The 16899-nt window shown below is 37.8% G+C and overlaps 1 protein-coding gene across 1 annotated transcript in view; it reads left to right on the forward strand.

Moving 5' to 3' along the window:
* Window positions 1–16899, forward strand: part of ELOVL7 (ELOVL fatty acid elongase 7) — a 47661-nt gene that overhangs the window by 13935 nt on the left and 16827 nt on the right. The window contains exons 2-4 of the mRNA XM_007957694.2: window positions 11387–11577; window positions 15734–15814; window positions 16036–16092. Coding sequence (XP_007955885.1) covers window positions 11387–11577; window positions 15734–15814; window positions 16036–16092 — 329 coding nt within the window. The remainder of the gene's footprint in view (window positions 1–11386; window positions 11578–15733; window positions 15815–16035; window positions 16093–16899) is intronic.

Genomic DNA, 16899 nt, shown 5'->3' on the forward strand with positions numbered 1-16899 from the left:
GGGAGGCCTTTGACAAGATGGATTGACACGGTGGCTGCAATGATGGGCTCAAGTATAGCAGGGATTGTGGGGCTGGCGCGGGATCGGGCAGTGTTTCATTCTGCTCTGCATGGCGTCGCTATGAGTTGGAAACAACTCGACGGCACTTAACAACAACAACAACAACAACAAAATGTTAAATTACAGGAAAATATTATTTTAAAATTACAGGTATGCTTATCATATCCATGACATGTTCTATGAAATAGGACGTTATGTGATTTGAACATTTTGCAAACACCACATTATATATAATACATAGGTTTATATATACTCCACATACATATAGCAAGGTAACCCTGTGCACACTGCTCTGGCTCTCCATTAGCACCTGAGAGAGTTTGGCAAAACTTGGACATGAGATTGGCTGATTCTGGGTGCAAGGTGCTCTTGGAGCAACTTGGGGAACCTGGGCAGAATTGAAATCCCTGAGGGCTGCAGCAGAGTGTCTGGACCCCAGCATCTCCCTGCAGGTACTGACCTGTGGGGTTCTGGGTAGCACATCTGCCTTTGGCTGCCATAGGAGTCTGGCTCAGGTGACTGCAGCTGAGTCATAGCAGCTGTGGGAGCCTACCTAAGGCTGTCACGACACAACAAACTCATCACCACCCCATCTCCTGGTGCCCTTCTGAGCAATCCCTACCTCCTTGCCCCCGAGTCAGATGTTACGTATAAAGCAGTGCGTGCCTGTATGCTCTTTGGCATCCTGAACCAGCCCAGCGTGCTTTTCCAGGCTTGTTTTCTTTCTGCTGCTACCAGAGGAAGAACAGAAAAATGATGTCATATGTTTTTTTTTCCCCTGTTGAGCCAATGAAAGAGTAAAATAAAATATATTTCTAATTTACTGACCCTTAAAGATAACCTATTTTTAAATCATACACATGATGTCTGTTAATAACAGACACATTTGAAATTGCTTATAAAGAAGAAGAATAAAATTAAAATGAACTATCTATACTCTAACCATTAAAAGTTGACAGTCACTGTTTTTCCAGAGGTCTTCTTTTGGTGCCATTTTTAATTCCTTATTTCTATAGGAATATAAATTAGGCACATGAATGTGGTTCATGATGGCTGTATATTTAAGGTTTTGTATTTCCCACTGATAGAAGAAGTCCATCAACATTTGATCAGTTCTAACCCTCCTCTCAGGCCCCATTTCTGTTTTAATTACTGATACTTCCTTTGTGAGGTACAGGCCTGTGGTTAGGGTTCCTGGTGGCAAATTTAATTGCATGTGACAACCAGATGTACTTGGAAACTTAATGTTGTTAAAGGGAAGGGGAACTGATAGAGGCAGTAAAAGACATTAGTGATGTGTATCTGGGTAGCTGATTTCAAAGCTTTTGAGTGGAGCCTCTCAACAGAAGAAAGTACTTTTAAAATTTTGAGAACATTGTATTTTTAAGAATGTCTATAAGCAAACATTTGTTGAATTTCTATTTGGTTGTGATACTTTACTCAAATTGTTCTTGCTAAGAGGATCAATGACTTTCTTTTCTTAAATCTAGTGGCACTTTTCAGCCCACATTTTATTTGCACTTTCTGCCACATTTGATACATTTCTTCCTCCCCAAAATGAATTCTTCCCTTGGCTTTGGGTTGTCTCACTCTTTCAGTTTTCCTTGTACCTTTCCAACCACTCCTTTTCCATCTTTCCAGTTTTCTCTTCCACATTCATCCTTTAAATATTGAGTCCTCAAGATTCAGACTCAAGCCACGGGCTCTGCTTACCCTACCCACTTTTCCTAAGCCCATTTTACATCTTTTACTATCCATCATATATGTGATGATGACTCTTAGACCTACACCTCCAGCCCAGATATCCCTCCTCATTCCAGGCCCACATAGCGAGGAGCCTGCAGAAGTCTCACCAAAAATGTTTTACAAATACTTTGACTAATCTTGCACCTTATCCTGCATCCCCAGTCTCTGTATAGTTATCCAAGCAAAACATCTGGGTGTTTTTTAACCTCTACCTGTATCTCATTCTCTGTTTCTAAACAATTACAAAATCCTGTGTTTTTCACCTCCTTAATATATCTAAATTGTTCTTATTTACCTTCTCCATCGCTCCCTAACTTTTAATGGTTTAATTTATAAATTTATTTGGTTATATTTTCCAAACTGTGTTATGCAGAGCATTAGTTCCATAAGATGTTAAGTGGTGTTCTACAAAATGCCAGCATTCCATGGCCAATTAAGTTGTGGTATGCTGCATATAACCCTTCCTATTTTGATGGTTCACAATGAACATGAGGTACTAAAAAATATTGCAATGAAGAAAACTGTTTGGTTAACCTTTTTGTAAAAAGTATATTTTAAAAATATTGAGTCTGTTAAATAGTTTAGGACATAGTTATGTAGGACCTACGACGTAAGGAATGAACTTATTTTCTCCCAAGTAGTTAGTTGTCCCATCAGCATTTCTTGGATAATTTCTCCCTTCCCTGCAGGTTTATAGGGCTTCTTTCATTACGTATTGTTGTTATTATTAGGTATCATCAAGTCAGTTCTCAATCCTAGTGACCCTTTGTACAGCAGAATAAAATGCTGCCTGGTGCTGCACCAGCCTCACAACAGTTGCTGTGTTTGAGCCCATTGTTGCAGCCACTGTGTCAATACCCTGTATTTTACCAACAGGATGTCCTTTTGCAGAGACTGGTCCCTTCTGATAATATATCCATGAGTCCATGAGATGAAGTCTTGCTATCCATACTTCTAAATAATGCTCTAAGGAGTATTCTGGCTGTACTTCTTTCAAGACAGTCTGTGGTATATTCAGTATTCCTTGTCAAAACCATAATTGAAAAGCATCAATTCTTTGGTCTTCCTTGTTTAGTGTCCAGCTTTTGCATGCATATGTGATGATCCAAAACCCCATGGTTCGTATCAGGTATGCTTAGTATTCAGTGACATTTTTGCTTTGTAATATCTTAAAGAGGACAGTGTTGTTGTTGTTGTTGTTGTTGTTATGTGCTGTTGAGTTGGCCCCGACTCATAGGGACCCCTCCTTGGGTTTCTGAGGTGGTGTCACTATGGAAGTAAATCGCCCAACCTTCCTTCTGAGGAGTGGCTGGTGGGTTTGAACTGCCAGCCTTCTGGTTAGCAGTCAAGTGCTTTAGGCACTATGCTACCACAGTAGATTTGCTTAATGCAATACATTATTTGATTTCTTGGCTGCTGCTTACATGGGTTTTCATTGTGGATCAAAGTAAAATTAAATCCTTGACAACTTTGATCTTTTCTTCGTTTATCATGATGATCTAATTGAAAATTTTTTGTTTTATGTTTGGTTGTAATCTTTATTAAAGGCTTTACTTTGATCTTCATCAAAATACTTCAAATCCTTTTCACTTTCAGCAGCAAGGTTGTATCATGTACATATTGCAGGTTGTTCCTTACTCTTCTTCCAATCCTGATATGACATTCTTCTTCATATAGTCCAGGTTCTTGGATTATTTTCTCAGCATACAGTTTGAATAGGTATGGTGAAAGAATATATCTGTGACACACACCTTTCCTGATTTTCAACCACGCAATATCCTCTTATTCTGTGCTAATCACAGCCTGTTACTCTATGTAGTTTTCTCATGAGCACAATTAAGTGTTCTGTAATTCCCATTCTTCGCAATGTTATCCATAATTTGTTATGATCCACACAGTCAAATGCCTTTGGATAGTCAATAAAACACAGATAAACGTCTTTCTGGTATTCTCTGCTTTCAGCCAAGATCCATCTAACATTAGCAATGATATCCCTCATTCCACATCTTCTTCTGAATCTCATTTGAATTTCAGGTAGTTCTCTGTCGATGCACTGCTGCAATAGGCTTTGAATTATTGTCAACAACATTTTACTTGCATGTGATATTAATGGTATTGTTTGATAATTACTGAATTCTGCCAGATCATCTTTCTTTGGGATGGGCACAAATATGGATGTCTTCCAGTCAGTTGGCCAGTTAGCTGTCTGCCATATTTCTTAGCATGAATGAGTGAGCCATCACTCATCTGTCAGTTTGTCATACCGTGGTGACTTGCATGTTGCTGTGAGTCTGGAGGCTGTGCTGCTGGTATTTAACATACCAGCAGGCTCACCCATGGTGTACAGGTTTCAGCAGAACTTCCAGAGTAAGACAGACTTGGAAGAAGAAAGGGCTATCCACTTCTCAGAGAATTGGCCAGTGAAAAACTAATGAATATTAGTGAAACACTGTCTGATATGTTACTAGAAAACTTTATGGGTAACCCTGAAACATTGTCTGATACAGTGCAGGAAGATGAGCCTCTCAGGTTGGAATGCATTCAAAATATGACTTGGGAAGAGCTGCCTTTTCAAAGTAGAATTGACCTAATGACATGGAGAGGGGAAAGCTTTCAGGACCTCCACTTACTGATAGAGCGCAACTCAAAATGGGAAGAAGCAGCTGCAAACATCCATTAATAATTGGAACATAGACTGTATGAAGTACGAATGTAGGAAAATTGGAAGTTGTCAAAAATGAGATAGAATGCATAAAGATTGCTATTGTAGGTATTAGTGAGCTGAAATGGACTGGTTTTGGCCATTTTGAATCAGACAACCATGTGATCTATTTTGCTAGGAATGACAGGTTGAAGAGGAATGGCCTGGCATTCATCATCACAAAGAACGTTTCAAGATCTATCCTAAAGTACAGTACTGTCAGTGATAAGGTGCTATCCATACACCTACAAGGAAAACCAGTTACTACTACTATTTTTCAAATTTATGCACCAATGACCAAAGCCAAAAATGAGGAAATTGAAGATTTTTACCAATTTCTGCAGTTTGAAATTGACCACACATGCAATCAAGATGTATTGATTATCACTGATGATTGGAATGAGAAAGTTGGAAACCAAGAAGAATCATGAGTAGTTGGAAAATATGGCCTTGGTGATAGAAGTGACACTGGAGATCGCATCATAGAATTATGCAGGACCAATGACTTATTCATAGCAAATACCTTTTCTAAACAGCATAAACGGTTGCTATACACATGGACCTCACCAAATGGAATACACAGGAATCAGATCGATTACATCTGTGGAAAGAGGTGATAGAGAAGCTCAATATCTTCAGCCAAAACAAGGCCAGGAGCTGATTGTGGAACAGACCATCAATTGCTCATATGCACATTCAATCTGAAGCTGAAGACTATTAAAACAAGTCCACGAGAGTCAAAATATGACCTTGGTTATATCCCACCTGAATTTAGAGAAATCTAAAGAATAGATTTGATGCATTGAACACCAGTGACCGAAAACCAGAGGAATTGTGGGATGATATCAAGAATATCATATACGATGAAAGCAAAGGTCATTAAAAAGACAGGAAAGAAAGAAAAGACCAAATGAATGTCAGAAGAGACTCAAACTTGCTCTTGAATAGAGAGTAGCTAAAGCAAATGGAAGAAATGACAAGATACAAGAGCTGAATAGAAGATTTCAAAGAGCAGCTCAAGAAGACAAAGTCAACTATTATAACAAAATGTGCAAAGACTAGAGTTAGAAAACCAAAATGGAAGAACACATTTAGCATTACTCAAGCTGAAAGAACTGAAGAAAAATTCAAGCCTCAAGTTGCAATTCAAGTTGAAAGATTCTGTGGGCAAAATACTGAATGATGCAAGAAGTATCAAAAGAAGATGGAAGGACACATTAATGTAGTCATGTCCTGGGATTCAGTACAGTGTGGTGGTCAAAAACATGGACTTTAAAGGTAAAAAGACTCAACTCTAGTCTTTTTGCCACTTAGCTATGTGACCTTGGCAAGTTACTTAACTATTTAAACCTCCATTCTCTATGTATAAGATCAGGATAATAATAGCCCTCATAAGTTGCTATAAATATTAAATGAGATAATGCATGTAACTGATAGAGTACGATGGCAGTAATATGGAAGTAAATTGTGTGTATGTGTGTGTGGGGTGTGTATGTGCATTTATTTGGGGATCTTGTTTAGAACTAAATAATATTTTTCAAAATAAAATCATTTAGATGGGAAAAAAAAGATGGAAGGAATACACAGAGTCACTGTACAAAAGAGAATTGGTCAATGTTCAGCTATTTCAAGAAGTGGCATATGATCAAAAACCAATGGTACTGAAGGAAGAAGTCAGAGATGCACTGAAGGAACTGGCAAAAAAACAAGGCTCCAGGAATGGATGGAATACTCATTAAAATGTTTCAACAAATGATGCCATGCTGAAGGCACTTACTTCTCTAAGCCAAAAAATTTGGAAGACAGCTGCCTGGCCAACTGATTGGAAGAGATCGATGTTTTTATCCATTCTAAAGAAAGGTGATCCAAAAGAATGTGGAAATTATTGAACAGTATCATTAATATCAAAGCAAGTAAAATTTTGTTGAAAATAATTCAAAAATGGTTGTAGCAGTGTATTAACAGGGAACTTCCAGAAATGCAAGTTGGATTGAGAAGAGGATGTGGAATAAGGGGTATCATTACTGATGTTAGATGAATCTTGGCTGAAAGCAAAGAATACCAGAAAGATGTTTGCTTGTGTTTTATTGACTATGCAGAAACATTCAACTGTGTGGATCACAACAAATTATAGATAGTACTGAGAAGACTGGGAATTCCAGAACACTGAATTGTGATCATGAGGAACCTGTACATAGCCCAGGAGGCTGTTATTTGAACAGAACAAAAAGACACTGAATGATTTAAAATCAGGAAGGGTGTGTGTCAGGGTTGTATCCTTTCACCATACTTATTCAATCTTTATGCTGAGCAAATAATCCAAGAAGCTGGACTATATGAAGAAGAATGTGGCATCAGGATCGTAGGAAGACTCATTAATAATCTGTGATATGCAGATGACACAACCTTGCTTGCTTACAGTAAAGATGACTCAAAGCACTTACTGTTGAAAATCAAAGACTATAGTCTGCAATATGGATTACACCTCAACATAAAGAAAACGAAAATCCTCACAACTGGACCAATGAGCAGCATCATGATAAGTGGAGAAGAGAATGACGTTGTCAAAGATTTTATATTACTTGGATCCACAATAAACACCCATGGAAGCAGCAGTCAAAAATCAGATGTTGTATTGCACCAGTCAAATCTGCTGCAAAAGACCTTTTTAAAGTGCTGAAGAGCAAAACTGTGTCTTTGAAGCCTAAGGTACACCTAACCCAACCTATGGTATTTTTAATCACTGTGTATACATGTGAAAGCTGAATAATGAATAAGGAAGACTGAAGAAGAATTGATGCTTTTGAGTTGTGGCATAGGTGAATACTGGAAGTACCAAGGACTGCCAGAAGAATGAACATATCTGTCCTGGAAGTACAGCCAGAATGCTTCTTGGAAATGAGAATGACCAGACTTCATCTCATCTACTTTGGTCATGTTGTCAGAAGGGACTATTCCCTGGAGAAGGATATCATGCTTGATAAGGAGGGTCAGCGAAAAAGGGCAAGACCTTCAATAACATGGATTGATGCAGTGGCTGTAACATTGGGCTCAAGTGTAGCAAAGATGCAGAATGGTGCACAACTGGAAATTGTTTTGTTCTGTTGTACGTAGAGTCACTGTGAATTAGAGGCGACTGGATGGCATCTACAACAACAACAGAATGAATAAGTGTTTCTCTAGCATCACATTCATTGGTTGAAATATCTCAATAGATGTTGAAACATCTCAAACATCTGTCAATTTTCGGAGCTTTGTTTTTCACCAGTCCCTTCAGTGCATCTTAGACGTCTTCCTTTTAACCATTAGCCTCCTGAAATGGTTGAAGCAATTCTTTTTGGTACAGTGACTCTGTATTCTTTCCATCTTCTTTCAGCGCTTCCTGCATTGTTCAATATTTTGCTCATTGAATCCTTTGATATTGCAACTCGAGGCCTGAATTTTTTTCTTCGCTTCTTTCAGCTTGAGAAATGCTGAGTGTGCTCTTTCCCTTTCAGATCTTCTGTTGAGCTCTTTTACTTCATTTCTTCCATTCACTTTATCTATTCTATGTTCATTAGCATGTTTGTCTGGTCTTTGGTCATTAGTGTTCAATGTATTCTTGAGATGGTCTCTAAATTCATGTGACATATATATTGAGATCATTCTTTGGCTCTTGTGGACTTATCTTAATTTTCTTCAGTTTCAACTTGAACGTGAATAAGACAATTAATAGTCTGTTCCATAGTCAGCCCCTGCCCTTGTTCTGACTCATGATATTGAGGTTCTCCATCATCTCTTTGCATAGGTGTAGTTGGTTTGTTTCCTGTGTATTCTACCTGGCCAGGTCCATGTGTATGTTGTGGTTAGGTGCTGTTGAATTGGCTCCAACTCATAGTGACCCTATGTACAATAGAATGAAACACTACCTAGTCTTGTGCCATCCTCACAGTATTTGCAGTGCTTGAACCCATTGTTGCAGTCACTATGTCAGTCCATCTCTTTGAGGATCTTCCCCTTTTTGCTGACTCTACTTTACCAAGCATGATATTTTCCCAGTGAGCAGTCCCTTCTGACAACACGACCAAACTAGGTGAGATAAAGTCTGGCCACTCTTGCTTCCAAGAAGCATTCTAGCTGCATTTCTTCCAGGATAGATCTGTTCATTCCTTCTGGCTGTCCATGGTATTTTCAGTATTCTTTGCCAATGCTATAATTCAAATTAATCAATTCTTCTTCGTTGTTATTATGTGCCATCGAGTAGGACCCGACTCATAGCGACCCTTCCTTGGGTTTCCAAGGCAGTATCACTATGGAAGTAGATTGCCCAACCTTCCTTGCCAGGAGTGGCAATTCTTCAGTCTTCCTTATTTATAGTCTAGCTTTCATATGCATATAAGGCTACTGAAAATACTGTGGCTTAGGTCAGCCACAACTTAGTTTTAAAAATGACATCTTTGCTCTTTAACCCTTTAAAGAGATCTTTTGCAGCAGATTTATGCAGTGCAATAAACTAATTTATTGACTACTGCTTCCACAGTGTTTATTGTGAATTCATGTGTATAGTCATCTTTTATATTGTTGAAAAATGTATTATCATTGAATGTTACTGGTTTTGCAAAATTTTGTAATGCAATCTCTAGAGGTGTTTGTATCACCAATGCCGTATTTTGCAACTACTGATTCTTCTTTCCAGCCTTCTCATTCCAATCACCAGTAATTATCAATGCATTTTGATTGCATGCTTGAGCAATTTCAGACTACAAAAGTTGATAAAAATCTTCGATTCCTTCATCTGTGGCATTAGTGCTTGGTGTACAAATTTGAGTAATAGTCATATTAACTGGTTATCCTTGTAGTGTATAGATATTATCCTGTCACTGACAGCACTGTGCTTCAGGATAAATCTTGAAATATTCTTTTTGACAGCGAATGTGACACCATTCCTCTTCAATTTCCACTGCTGTTCAAAAGGTTTTCACTGGCCAATTTTTTTAGAAGTAGATCACTAAGTCATTTTTAGTCTGAAAGCTCCATGGAAACTTGACCCTGCTGGTATTTGAAATACTGATAACATAGCTTTTAGCATCACAGCAACACACAAGCCACCACAGTACTACAAACTGACAGACAAGTGGTATGTTAAATTCCTAAATATCCTGCAGGCTGTTTTAGAGCTAATTATTGGCTCTATTGGCTTGGTTTTGGTTTTTTTAGGCAGAGCATCTATTAGTATTTTTCAGGGATGCCCATCTGAATGCAGATAAAATCATCTTAGTAGTTAAAGCTGTACCCAAGTACATGAGAATGTTTGTCAAATATGAGCTCTCCAGCACTAAAATTGAGACTAAGCAGGCCATCTGTCATGGACTTCCACTGAAGAAATATTTGCTTGGGTGGGAAGTCAGACCTGAAAGGTTAGTCAATGTTTTTAGTTATTGTTCACATCATTAGTTTAAATGATCAAGGGCTGTATTCCCCTCATCTCTCTTTTTCACTTGATAATTGATTGTATTTAGCATATTGATGTTACTTGAGATTCGGTTCTGAATCAAGTGTACATAGAACCTTGTCCATATTCCCTTCATAATTCCCTTTGTTCATGGGACAATTTAATAAAATTATACTTTAACTACTTAAAATTACAGAATTAATCACATTTCACCTTGTTGCAAAATTTGGTCAATCCAACTCTGCTGACCTGGCACTTTCAGTGATCAGATAAATTTCTATATACATCATTTTTATTTGTTTGTTTGTTTTTTGCTCAAAATTATAGGTTGGGTCCCACATTTTGGAGATATTTGATAATGCTGTTGTCCCTTTCAGGGAGCTCTGGTGGCATAGTGGTTAAAGCATTTGTCTGGTAACTAAAAGTTTGGTGGTTCAAACTCACCAGCTTCTCTGCAGGAGAAAGATGTGGCAGTCTGTTTCCTAAAGATTTACAGCCTTGGGACCTCTATGGTGAAGTTCTTCTCTGTCCTATAGGGTTGCTATAAGTCAGAATTGACTTGATGGCAGTGGGATTTTATTTTTTATTTTTTTACTTTTTATTGTCCCTTTCAACTCTATAATTCTATTATATAATATATGTAGACCCAGGGAAAAGCTGAGCCCTCTGCCATTGAGTCATTTCTGACTCATAGTGACCCCCATTGGGTTTCCAAGGCTGTAAATCTTTAAGGAAGTATGTTGCCTCATCTTCCTCCCATGGTGCAGCTGGTGGGTTTGAACTGCTGACCTGCTTAGTGGCCAGATGCCTTACCCACTATACTACCTGAGGTCTAATAATGTAGCAGTGCCCCAGTTTTTTGTGTAAAGAAAGTTAAGAAGCAAACACTAAGATGTTAATAGCAGTTATGGATGGATGGTGGGATTTTGCTGGATGCCCTCTATCCTCCACATCCACTCTTCTTCCTATGCTGAGTCCTGGAAGCTATATAGTATTAACTACATCAATGAACTGGGTCCTTGTACTTTGTGTCTGGTTGGGTTCAGCCAATTGAGAGCCCTAGGGGATTGGAGAGAAGAATGAGGATAAAGTTGGGGTGTCTGTTCTCCTGTCCCCTTGTAAAATTACCTTGGGCTAGCTGAATCTTTGAACTGAAGGTCCCAGTTCCTCTCAAGGAGGTCTTCCCCACATGACTTTCTCCTTTGGATTTTGGTGAATACCACCCCTTACACTTTGAAGCCTACAGGTGGTAACAGCCCCACTGTTTCTAATCCCAGTGTACTTCACTATCTTCAATTTTTTGCCTCGCCTTCACCCATCCCAAAGATAACCCTGCCAAAAATCCTCTGTCAAAGCTAGGATCAAGGCGCTTGCTTAAAGAAATGTTGGTTGCTGTCAGTTATCTCTTGGTCAAGTAAGTGTGCACTTACATCTTGCTTTTCTCTTAGATCCAAGAGTTGAAGACTGGCTCCTCATGTCCTCGCCTCTTCCACAAACCATCATCCTTGGACTCTATGTCTATTTTGTTACTTCTCTGGGACCAAAACTCATGGAGAACCGAAAGCCCTTTGAACTCAAGAGAGCAATGATAACGTACAATTTTTTCATAGTACTTTTTTCTGTGTATATGTGTTATGAGGCAAGTGTTTTCAGTATTCCTAATGTGAAAATTTTGTCTGAGTCTTCATGTTTATCTGCTGTTATGTTTCCATGATGATAAGGGTAACTCTTTGAAATCTAAGGAACTTTAGAAATTGAGCTCACTAGAGCAGGTATTTGCCTAAAATTGTTATGTATAGATCAGATAATGAATTCTTCAGAAGATGTCAGTATAGTCTTCTTCATAGTTGGTGAGAAAGATTAACATCTAGTCCAGGGACTGGCATGCAGTAAGCCTTAATAAGTGATTAAATGAGTCCATTAATGGTAATTTTGAGGAAATTCACACTTGGAGAAATTAAATCACTTACTCAGAGTAACAAAGCTAAGTAAATGGAAGTCTGATAGTTGAACCAAGGTCTGCCTGATATCACTTATTCTGTCCCTGCAATGAGTTGTCATCATCATGATAGGCACCTTTAGTTTCTACATGCTTCAGTGAACAATAAGATAGTGGATTGAATGGAGAACTGAGACTTGTATATACCATTGGTAAAGGGGCCTCCTGGTACTGTAATTAAAGGAATGGAGATATTCCAGGACCCAAATGCATACTCACTGATCCTCTTTCTCCTAGGCTATTAACGCCCCTCTGCCACTGTCCTGCATCAGCTTCTCTGGAATTCTGTGCTTCCTTTCCAATACCAGCTGACTTCCTCATCTTCTATTGCTTATTTACTTCCTCTGCAGCATAGCTTGTTCTTACAACTGGAACTCACTCAGGACCCAGCATGGCTCCTCTGGCCGTCTTGATGCCATAGCCTTTCCATTTGCATCTTTTCAAGCTGACTTCTGCTGGTAATCCACTTGACTGGGTCACCTTTCATCTGTTAATATAGATGAAAGGCCTTATTTTTCATAGGTCTGCTGAAGTTTGGACTTAACTCTGCTACTTTCCATTTCATTTACTTTATTTCCAAAATTAGTTCACAGGCCACTCTTTCTATTGCTTCTGAAGTATGAGCAACTGAAAGGGAAATAGTCATAGGGATGAGGAGGACAGAAAATAAATGCTCTTCATGTTTTCAAAGATAGGATTAGAACACACCTGGATACCAGGGGACCAGGGAGTAGTTAGTCCTGGTCTACAACTAATTAGCTACCTGATTTTGAGTAAGGCACTTAACCTCTCTGGTTACTTATCAAGTCAGGGTTGAATCAAATTGTCTTAGGTCCCTCAAGTTAAGATATTCTTAGGCTCTGTGTCTGATTGTGTCAGTGATTGTGATGTCCCTAAATATATTTCCTAGGCTTAGAAGAAATCCAATTATAACCAGTCAGTTTTGGTTTATACTTTAGTAACTATACATAAAAAGAGGGTTTGAAAATAACTGAATTTCAGACACTTTTTATCTCCCATTAACCACTAGTACTTCACTTACTTATATGGTACTTTCAGAGTGTATTACCTGTCAAATATAAATTATTTCTCTTTTGTTGTTGCTAGGCTGTGATATATGTGTGTACAATATATGTATTGATACATAGTAATAATAATAATATATATGTATTATATATATTATTACAATATATACAATTGTATATTATATAATATGTATTAATATATACTAAGGAGCTCTAGTGGTGTAGTGCCTAAGGCATTTAACTGCTAACTAGAAGGTTGGTGGTTCAAACCCACCAGCTGTTCCATGGAAGGAAGATGAGGCAATCTGCTTGTGTAAAGATTTACAGGCTTGGAAACCCAATGAGGATTGCTATGAGTCAGAATTGACTTGATGGCAGTGGGTTTGGATTTTTAGTTTTATTAATATATAATAGTAATATATATTGCATAATAATATATATTATATAATCATATACATAATTATATAATATAAATTTTATGCATTTGTATAATTATATATATAATTATATATATATAATGCTTAACAGACTGTTGGAATGTTCTTAAACTAAATGTCAGGAAAGCAGTAAATCTCACTTTGTATAAAAAAAAAATTCACAGGCGAGCCGCATGCCATCTCCAGGACACTTGCACACATAGTTTATTGTGCAGAACATGAGTCATATACAGAATAGATACCTCTACTAGGAATGTTAGGCCAAAAATGAACAAGGTGAAAGACAAATGGATCAGACTATTTTACATGTGCCTTACTTATTTTATAGTGATTGAACATGTAGTTACCTGGCACCAATCAGACATTGAAAAAGAGAGACTAACTTAGACCTGCACAGAAGATAAAGTCACATGCTTTTCATATTTCACTCTGTGCTTGTTTGTGGGAAGATATGGTAGAGATCTCTCTCCTGCTTACACATCACAGTTTAAGTTAATAGCTCCTGGATGTAGAATGTTACTTGCATCACTCAGAGGCAAGTCTGAGTGCAAGAGAATATGAAAACACTCGCCAACAGATCTGATTTGTAAAAGAGAATTAGCCATTTCTGTGCCACATTCCCTTGTTCCTTTGAGAAAATTTACTAGCTTGTGTTTATAAAATATTTTTCTTACCTATGGAGTCTATGTATTGTGATTTTCTTAGTTTTTAAGATTTTATAACTTATCAAATTAACAATGTGATTATCTAATGAATCCAGCCGGGAGCTGGTATCAGAAAAACACAGTGCATTTTTACACACCACAGTCTAAATGTTTGTTCTTCTCTTTTGTTTCTTTTCTTTTACCTGTTAAAAATATCGTTCTGCTAAGACCTCATAAACCTTTGTTTTTAGAAGTTAATTTATGATAAAGTTGTAATTTTAGCTTTGATATAATTAAAAATAGAAACTTAAAGTTTACTTCAGTGGTTGAAATAATATACCCATTATACTCAGAAAGAGGACTTGTAGGAATGATGGCAGTTGAGAGAATAGAATATCAGACAAGAGAAGAACTGATCATCCTGTCAGCACCCTAAATTAAGCTGCCCATTTAATGTATGCATTAACTTAAAATCAAAGCCCTTTTCATATACTATTTTTTTTTTCCATTGTGATTTGGGTGAAAGTTTACAGAGCAAATTCACTTTCCATACAGCAACTCACATACACTTTGTCTCATAACATTGACTACAATTTCCCATAATGCAACAGCTCTCCTCCCACTTCCTCCTGTCACTTCTTCCCTGTGTCCTTCCCTCCCATGCACTCCTGCCCCCCAAGCTGTCTTCCTGTGCATATACAGCCCTTCTATTCTCCCATGAATGTTCTCTCCAAGGAGTGTATCTACCTAATGTAAATGTTCAGCACATATGCCTGTCTTTTGTTTGGCTTAAAGCCACAGGAGTAGGTTCAATTCCAGACCTGAAGGGCAGCTAGGGGCCATATTCAGATACTATTTTAAAAGAAGAACTTCCCACCATCCCACTGAAAGAATGTCAGTATCATCTTTGAACTAGAGTTCAGCCTTATCAACAATAGGCTTTTTCTTCTCACCACTGCTCTAAGGCCACTTTGTGGGTGTATAAGAATTAAGGCCTGCCAGATTGCACTCTTATAACTGCATTGTTAACTAGAATGTTCTCCTCTCTTGACTTACAATATGAATCCAAAGCAAACCAGTGTCTGAGTCTTGTGTTGGTCAATCTTGATGTTAAATGAGAACAAAGGAGTAAAACTGCCACGGGCTACCACTTCATATCATACTCATGAGCTCAGGTCAGGAAAAACCTACGTGTTGCAACCACCTTATTATGAGTACACTGAGGAATTGGGGTTTGCCCATTTACTTACTGAGTGATTTGAAAGATTGGAAATCACCAGAAAAGACTGACTTTTTCCAAGTTATTCCGTTTAGAGTCCACACACACATGCATGCACACACACAAGCATATAAATGTACAGAAGATAAATCGCCTGCCAGTATTTGCTGTTTAAGCAAAATGCTCCTAATGTTTTGCTCTTCATTAGATCAAAATAATCATCCCACAAAGTGGGTATTTCAGTCAGAACATGGTTTATATAAATATTATATAAATTTGTGGTTTTAAAAATTTGTATTGCTGTGCTATCAAGTGAGTTGGTAGTTTATAGCTGTTTTAGCGAGTCCTCCCCTCTGCAGGGACTGCTGACTCAGCTGAGAACCTCAAAAACAGACATAGTCAAAACCACCTCTGTTATGGATGTTGTTGAACAAATGCTTCCTTCTTGAATATGCGTGTGCTTTCTTGCAGTTTGTGATGTCTGGCTGGGGCACAGGTTATTCATTTCGATGTGAAATTGTTGACTATTCACAGTCGCCTGCAGCTTTGAGGGTAAGTTTCTCTTTGGAAAAACTTGTAACTCAAAATCAATTTTTAAAACTTCTGAATTTTATTTGCAACACTCAATGATCATATTATACATATTGTAAAGTAAAATTAAATGTGAGAGAGAGCCAAAGGAAGCCAGGTGAGTAGTTTTCTATAACATGAAAATTGTTGCTTTAAAACTTTCATGGATTCAAAAATAAATTCCTATTTATGTGTTTCTACAGATGGCACGCACCTGCTGGCTTTATTACTTCTCCAAATTTATTGAGCTGTTAGATACTGTGAGTATGTCATCACCACATGTTTGGTGTTTCAATGGTAGCAATAAGCTTCTATTGTTCAGTTGTCTGGTGACTTTATCTCTTCTCCCCAGGCAGACTTACTATTATCTCTTATCTTTTATTTTCAGTCATTTCAGAAAATAGATAAGATAAACTTATTTTTCAGTGTTTCCCAAATTCCAAAAAATGTTCTTATAAATCTACCACATGATTAAGATAATCATGTAACTGTTTTATACAAAACAACACTGTGCCTCTTAATGTAGATGAATGATAGTCACTCTGTGAAGCAAGCTCTGGAAACAAAGTGCAGAGAACTTCCTACTTTTGCACCTTTATATGAAAGCACTGTGTTTTAACCATACTCCATTAAGGATTTAAATGTTTTAAAGTTCATAAATGTGCACTAGGATGCTACGTTAACCCTGGGATATAAGTAATTTGGGTTGCAACAAAACTATCCCCTGCTGCCTTTCTGAAGTCATGCTTACTGGGCCCTCTTTCTTCCTGCTTAAGATCCTGGTGAGGATCAACTCTGAACTTGGGTGGCTGGGCCCTGGGAGAAGCAAGTGCCATGGACTTAGGGTTCCTGGTAAGAGAAAAAAGCCGTGTCCTTATGTTTACAGAGTAGCCTAGGAAAGCTGGATCCTCATTTTATCTCTATGGCTTGTGGATCTGGAATCACTTCTGATCTGAGACTGACAAATATGTCTTGTCTTCTGATATATACACAAAATTTCTTGTAGCAAATCTTGACATGTGTCACCTTTTTTGGCTGATTAATCACATAAAATTAGGATTGGAAAG

This window comes from Orycteropus afer, unplaced genomic scaffold, assembly GCF_000298275.1.
Source record: "Orycteropus afer afer isolate SDZICR_OR568_19922 unplaced genomic scaffold, OryAfe1.0 scaffold00778, whole genome shotgun sequence".
Taxonomy (NCBI): Eukaryota; Metazoa; Chordata; class Mammalia; order Tubulidentata; family Orycteropodidae; genus Orycteropus; species Orycteropus afer.